Source organism: Phoenix dactylifera, unplaced genomic scaffold (assembly GCF_009389715.1).
Source record: "Phoenix dactylifera cultivar Barhee BC4 unplaced genomic scaffold, palm_55x_up_171113_PBpolish2nd_filt_p 000388F, whole genome shotgun sequence".
Lineage (NCBI taxonomy): Eukaryota > Viridiplantae > Streptophyta > Magnoliopsida > Arecales > Arecaceae > Phoenix > Phoenix dactylifera.
Window position 1 is genome coordinate 436,457 of NW_024067834.1, and position 6,646 is coordinate 443,102.

Sequence of the window (6,646 nt, forward strand, 5' to 3'; positions counted from 1 at the left end):
AGAACAGCTTTTCTTGTTTGCTTGCCGAATATTGTTGTTGAACTTGCTTTGGAAGGCAGAATAAGACCAGCTGAGCACCATTTATGGCATCGGTTTCCATAGTCTAAAGTGCATCAGGTCTCGTAGCCACCACTAAGATTTTACATGTATTTCCTCTATCTCGCTGGTGCTCTATTAATACATATCAATTTTTTAATTAAAAAATTATATACATATATATAATTCAAATATTTTTAAAATTTTAGAGTTTTTTTTTTTAGGCGAAAAGGCAAGGAGGGAAGGAAGGAACAAGCTCACCCCCGCGTAGCAACTTCCACCCGGCTCCCATCCGGCTAGGAGAATGTTCGATGTTGGTAGAACTGACCGTGTGTTGGGCATGCCGGCCGTTTTTATTGATACTCTCCCCATCCGTGGTCCAGCTTGGTTACTCCTCTAGGCTCCGATTCGAACCTCTGTGTGAGTACATCACACCCGGCACCACTGATGCTATCAACGGACCAATAAGCCCTCCCATCCCACGTATCTGAGCAAGAGGCATCCGGTCTCCGTATTTAATTGGCGCCCGCACGTTTCGAATTCGAACCACATGGGTGGAAGTAAAAGCCAATTTCTCTGAGCTACCACGTCAGTGGTAGTGCTTCTTTTTTAGGCCCAAAATTTTTGCCATTTTGCATGCAACACCAGCATCATTCTAACACGACTAATATCAGAAGTTATTATTAAAAAAATTATGTAAATAAATTAAAATTATTATAAGTTTAGAATGAAATAATTCTAAATTATATTATTTTTTTTATTTTTAAAAATATAAATGGTGTTGCGTGCCATCGCTCATTACGTCCGTACAAGAAAAATACTGGACAGATGTCGCGCCTCGCGTTCAATTGGAAGTTGATATGTTACAATTCCCACTTCAGGTCACGTATGGGGAAAACCTCTCCTTCTTGCTCGTAGAAAAATGATACGGAAATATGGAATCGGGGGACCTTTCTATCCCCGTCGGCGCCGTTGGAGAGGAAAACCAGAGCCTGGAAAACCACCGGCGGCACCCACAGACCCTCCCTCCTCCGCCCTCCGATTCTCGCCTCCTCTTCCTTCTACTTTGATCCCTCGACGAGTCCCATTTTAAGGTAACCAAATTAATTCCCTCTAATCTTTTTTTCTCTCCTCACTCTCCCTCCCAATTTCCCCTCTATTTTTTTTCTAATCTCTAATTCACCAGCTTTAAAGAATAGAAGGCCATGGCTTCTCATTGGGCGTTGAAATGGTTTTGTTCTTGTAATGTTATCGCCTTGTTTCTTCTTTTCCTGTGGCCGCCTCTTTCTGGTAGCTCGGAAGCAATTGCGACCGTGGACGTCCACGCCGCGAAACGCCTCGTGTACTCCGGCCACCGCTACCTGGACGTCAGGTGCGCTTTCCTCTCTTCTCCCTTCGCCTTTCCTTCTTCCCCCTTATTCTAATCTTCAATTTGTTTTTACTAATTCATTAGGACGGTCGAGGAGTTCAACAAGGGCCATTTGGAGAACGCCATAAACGTCCCCTATCTCTTCTTCACCCCACAAGGTAAGCCTCTGCTAATTTCTTTTCCTTGGAATCGATTTCTTTCATGCCATTGAAATTGTGGTAACGTGGATCAGGAAAGGAGAAAAATCTCAAGTTCGTGGAGCAGGTCTCGTTGGTTTGCGATAAGGATGATCACATAGTTGTGGTAGCTCATCTTCAATTTTTCCTCTCTTTTATTTCCCTTTTCTCCTTTCATGTGAAAATAATTTTTTTTCCTTCTTCCTGAATAGGGATGTCTAAGCGGAGTGCGGTCCCTCCAAGCTGCTGTGGATCTTCTCGACGCTGTGAGTGGTTTCTTCCCTTCTTCTTACAGATTTCGGTAATGAAGGAGCGAAATAAAAGCAAAAGCATTGAAATAAATAAGAAGTTACAGAGAAAGCTAAGAGCCATGTCTAGACTTTATTATACCACTAGATGAAAGACACCGTATTTTAATGTGATTACTAAAAATCTGAAGAGTAAGCTACCATAAAGATAGCCTAAATTACTGAGGTAGTAGCACGGTGAGAATGGAGCTTTGATTTCAACCGGAGTGGCCCAGATTTGAAACCCGTGGGCGTCGATTAAATGTGGGGACCGGATGCCCTCCTATCTGGTGAAGTCGTGCCATTATTTAGGCGGTGCTGGTGTGATGTATTCATACGGAGATAGCAGGTGGGGCTCTGCCACAGATGAAGAGAGTATGAGTAAAAAATATTCCACCCGCATCGAACACTCTCCAGTGGGGAGGGAGCTCAGTGAAGGTTGCTAAGCAGGTGAGATTCTTCTCACCCCCTCTTCCCTTTTTTTTATTAAAAAAAAAAAGAGAACAAGAAGAAAAAAAAAAGATAGCCTAAGAAAATTGTGTCTACATTTATAGGTTATCTCCTTTTAATTTGTTTTTTTTTTTTGATGTAATTCTCCTTTTCATTTGTTATACCTTAATTTGTGCTAAGAACCTCCACACTGAGGTAAACTAGGTCAAGCTTGTTGCTCTTTCTCCTTCACTATAGAGTAAATTGATCTGCTAACCATATATAATTTAATCTATATGGCTGTTCTAATCTATTATAGATCCAATGACCTTGTAATTTGGCTAGAAAACTAAGCCAAATCTATAGAACTGCCGTGGATTTTAGTAAAGAATACAATCAGGTTCAGCTTGAACCAGAAAGGGAAAAAAAAAATGGTTACTTTACTTTCAACCCTTAGCTCTGTGGTGCTAGCAGACATGGCCATTCTTTTGGAGTGGAGATGCATGGTTTTGTTTTTTATATGAAATTGAGGTGGTGTTTTCAATTAAATTGCAGGGTTTCAAGCATGTTCAGAACATGGGAGGTGGGTATGCCGCATGGGTAGAGAATGGGTTTGCCGTGAAGAAACCTCGAGAAGAGCTGTAGTGCTCGTGTTAAGTTGATTCACATATGTACGTCTATAGAAATAAAATAATATTGAAACAAATATCAGCTAAGAATATGTATAGTGCTATTCTTGAATTTAATGTGTTCAGGTTGTATCTTTCATGGTAAGGAATGATTCATCTTCTTTTGCGACGTCGATGTCGATTGTTGGATCATGTAGTAGCCGCTTCAAGATCTATATCGATGGATGAAAGGAAAAGTTTGGAATGCTTTGAGACATGTGTGGGTTCCAACAGTTGATATCATGAAAAAAAATTAATCATTCTTTCGTGCAAAAGATACAACCTAATCCGAATTCAGTAGCACTGATTAGGATAAAGTAGATATGTTTATGGTGCATGAGGGACTGCAAGGATCTTTGACAGTTTGTCCAATTGCCATGCTAAGCCCCAGTTGTTGTTCCAAATGCTGGGAATTTTTGTATTATTTTGATACTGAGATCAGAGTTGAATTTGCACATTAAATTCAATCATGTTAGCACACCTAAAATCCATGATTGTTAAAGCTCATAATGCTCCAGCAAATGTTTTTTTTTACCTAAGAAATTTATATTTGATTATTATATATGCGTGCATTTAAGGATCATATACCCATTAGCAATCCTCTCAAATCTCAATCCACCTGAACTCTTCTCTGATCTCGACCAGGGCTGGATTTGATCCAACATGTCCGGTACAACGATCAAAATACTTCATCGTTAGGCTGCATGACACCTTCTAGAGTTTGTTCCAGCCCTTGCACGAGTTCGATGCAGTGCATGCATGAAATACGAGATATTAAGTAATTCGCACTCGCTTGATTTAGAACAGAGTCTACAAAGCTCTCAAGATGCCCATGATATTTCATAGCCGATGCATCTAATTGCATTCCACAAAAAAGTAGGAAAAGAAGGGAAAGAAAAACGAAAAAGAGATTGATGGGAGACAAAATGGATCATCCCATTCCGGCATGGAGTCATCCAATTCTGGCCGAGTCGGCCGGAGAGGTAGACTTCAGCCCCGCCAAGAGCCAGCGGACCTCGGCCAGAGGCCCAAGCCGACTTTGTCAAGCATATGTCGCGGCATCCAAGCCTGCCCGACCTCGCCCGCAGCCATACCTGCACGCACGCCCACGCTCGCACACATGGCCGAACACCTCAGCCTAGCCAGCCCCCTTCTATGAACCATTACTTGTTGGCCATGCCATGACGTGCCAACCAAGGACAACACTTTGTTGTCCCAGCCATGCTTGCTGTCAAGGGTCATATTCTGCCACACCTGCCAAGGGTCATATCTTGCCGCACCTGCCAACACGCCGCCTCCAGCTAATGGCCCATCAATCACAAATCGGCCCGAGACTTCAAGTAACAGCTGAAACCCTCACCGTATAAAAAAAGGGGTAGGAAAAAGCCCTCAGTAAGTTTGGATAAGCCTGGACAAGCTTTTAAAGGCATTCTTAAGCTTCTACGAGCTATTTTGAGCTACAAGAGGCCATCAAAGGCACTCAGAAAACTCTTCTCTCCACAAAAAGGCCCGGCTAACTTAGCTATCGAAGGGCCTTAGTCGGAATCCCCGGCCAAGGCTCTGTGCAAGTACCTCGGAGCGCAGAAGGTGGCCCTTCTTCTCCGTCCCAGCCGGCGTCTTCTCGGAGGCACCCCGGAGCATTGGAGGTAGCCCTCTTCTCCATCCCGGCCGGCGTCTCCTTAGCTTCTTTCCGGCGTGGTCACTCTCAGGTCAGATTTCAACCACAATAGAGATCATGCTATCTATGCTGAGTTTGGATTTGAGTCAGGAACCATTACTAGAATGGATGATGTTTGGTTCAAAATGATGATCAGTTCGAGTCATCGTCGTACATTTCAAGTTTCTTAAGCAAGGAATTTTTCTTCTTCTTCTTCTTCTTTTTTTTTTTTGTCTGATTTGGATTTGAAATCTCAAGAACTCAAAATGGCAAGAAAGAACAACGAAAGTTATCAGCATGCACAAATAATGATAACGAGGTTGCTTGTCCTGTGAAGACAAGTAATCTTCCTCTGTTCCTGTATCAGCCAGCCAGTCTCAGCTTGGCTTCCTTGTGAGATGTGATTAGCATGGAATAGTTGGAGGATTCTCTCCAAGATCCAGATGTCTTTTAGAATAGGATGGTGACTAACCGAACACAACCGAGGGCTGTTAATCCAATTAATGGCTGTTAATGAATCCCCTTCCAATCATATTCTACTGGCATTCAACTGGCAAACAGCATCCTTCAATCCTTCCCATGCTGCTCTTATAAACTTATCGAGAAATAAATGCTCGAGCTCCATTATAAATAATTAAAGATTTAGCGCTCTAAACTGAAATACAAATGGATCCAAGTTCAAACTGCTCTCGAGGTTACACCTCTTGTCTCGCTCTGATCAAATGAGCCTGCGGCTTAGTCATTAAAGCTCATCTTCCTCTCCATGTTGGCACTTAAGAGTAAGATTTGGGAATGCCTCCATGCATGGAGACCTGCTCCATATTGCAAGATTCCAGGTCTTTCCCGTGAGAGAACATACTGCAAGAGTCAATTCCCTGATAACTCCTTTCCAATATCTTATATTGGAGTCTTATGTCATTATTTTTGAAAATGCCTTGGAGGTTTGTGTTGCTGATCCAAGAGGTCCTCCTTTGGCTCAGCCGTTACTTTTTTGTAATGGGAACACTGCGATTGTCTCTGGCCGATGACGACTTCCACTCAAATCATGGCACTAGTAACTTTTTTAACCTAACTCTTACCACGACCTTTGTTTTCATTTTATTCGTACCTGATAGCAGACTCCATCATCCCATTCTTGTCTCCTGATTTGCAGCAAAGAATATTTTTTCACAACCCTTTCCCTTTGAGATCAGGGGTGTCGATCATACATCAAGGAGCCTAGAACTGGACCTTCTTCGTTATTAATCCTGATTTGCAAAAGACAAGCTGCAGCATTTCTAGCTTTCGCGAGCACATCATACCTTGGATGGCTCAAAAGGTCTTCTCTCATGGACTGTAACGGGAGCCAAAACTGCAAGGCGTAATAGCCGTGATTGGTGAAGGAAAATGATTCCCCATGATTGGTCCAGCCCCATGTGAACACACGAACCACGACTTGTTGTTCCAATCACATGCTGCCTTGTTGGATAATCGTAATATAATATATAATGCCAACATAATATTATATATATATAAACATTGTCATAATATATTGATGGTATATTGACATATCAATTTTTCTGCTAAATTAAAAGGTATTTTTGTCTTTAACTTTTAACTTAGAACCACTGTTCTAGGGTGTTATTGGATTTCGGATCTTAAGGACGGATATTCCATCACCGAGTTGGACGGTGATTTGAGGAGTAGAGGTAATTTAGAATCACCACAACGTAGGATCATTGTGGTGCAACTAAATGCGGTGATCTCATCACTTCCATTTACATCATTCTTGATCCTGGGATGATCACCTATACTAAACGTTCCTTAAGGATTATGCTTGATTTGGGGATGATTAACCTGCAGTATTTATGCAGGCTGCCGAAGAACCGTATTCAAACCCTTTATTTTTTCACCCGTTACAGCTCTGGATTGATTCTGTTGGTTTGTTGCACACGCCTAATTTTCGCAGGCCTATTTCCGCCATCGCACATCGCCGTCTCTTTTTGCTCATCACCCAACCCGGGCCCTCCGACCCTTCATCGTTG

General features: G+C 42.3%; 1 protein-coding gene across 2 annotated transcripts; it reads left to right on the top strand.

Annotated features, from left to right (window-relative positions):
* The first annotated feature begins 946 nt into the window (after positions 1–946).
* Positions 947–3,432, top strand: LOC103700882 (thiosulfate sulfurtransferase 18-like). 2 transcript variants are annotated; one of them, XM_008782778.4, is made up of 6 exons: positions 947–1,130; positions 1,223–1,408; positions 1,490–1,563; positions 1,638–1,708; positions 1,794–1,847; positions 2,853–3,432. In XM_008782778.4, exons 2-6 carry the CDS (start codon positions 1,242–1,244, stop codon positions 2,940–2,942), a joined length of 456 nt encoding a protein of 151 aa, XP_008781000.1. In that variant the 5' UTR covers positions 947–1,130; positions 1,223–1,241; the 3' UTR covers positions 2,943–3,432. The 2 variants fall into 2 exon arrangements, with proteins under 2 accessions (XP_008781000.1, XP_017696745.1); XM_017841256.3 differs by lacking the exon at positions 947–1,130 and having other exon boundaries at positions 1,137–1,408.
* The last annotated feature ends 3,214 nt before the right edge of the window (positions 3,433–6,646 follow it).

Coding starts and splice junctions, on each gene's coding strand:
- LOC103700882 (XM_008782778.4), top strand. CDS start 1,242: ATGGCTTCTCATTGGGCGTTGAAATGGTTTTGTTCTTGTAATGTTATC. Junction 1,564..1,637: donor TCTCTTCTTCACCCCACAAG/GTAAGCCTCTGC, acceptor AACGTGGATCAG/GAAAGGAGAAAAATCTCAAG. Junction 1,709..1,793: donor AGGATGATCACATAGTTGTG/GTAGCTCATCTT, acceptor CTTCCTGAATAG/GGATGTCTAAGCGGAGTGCG.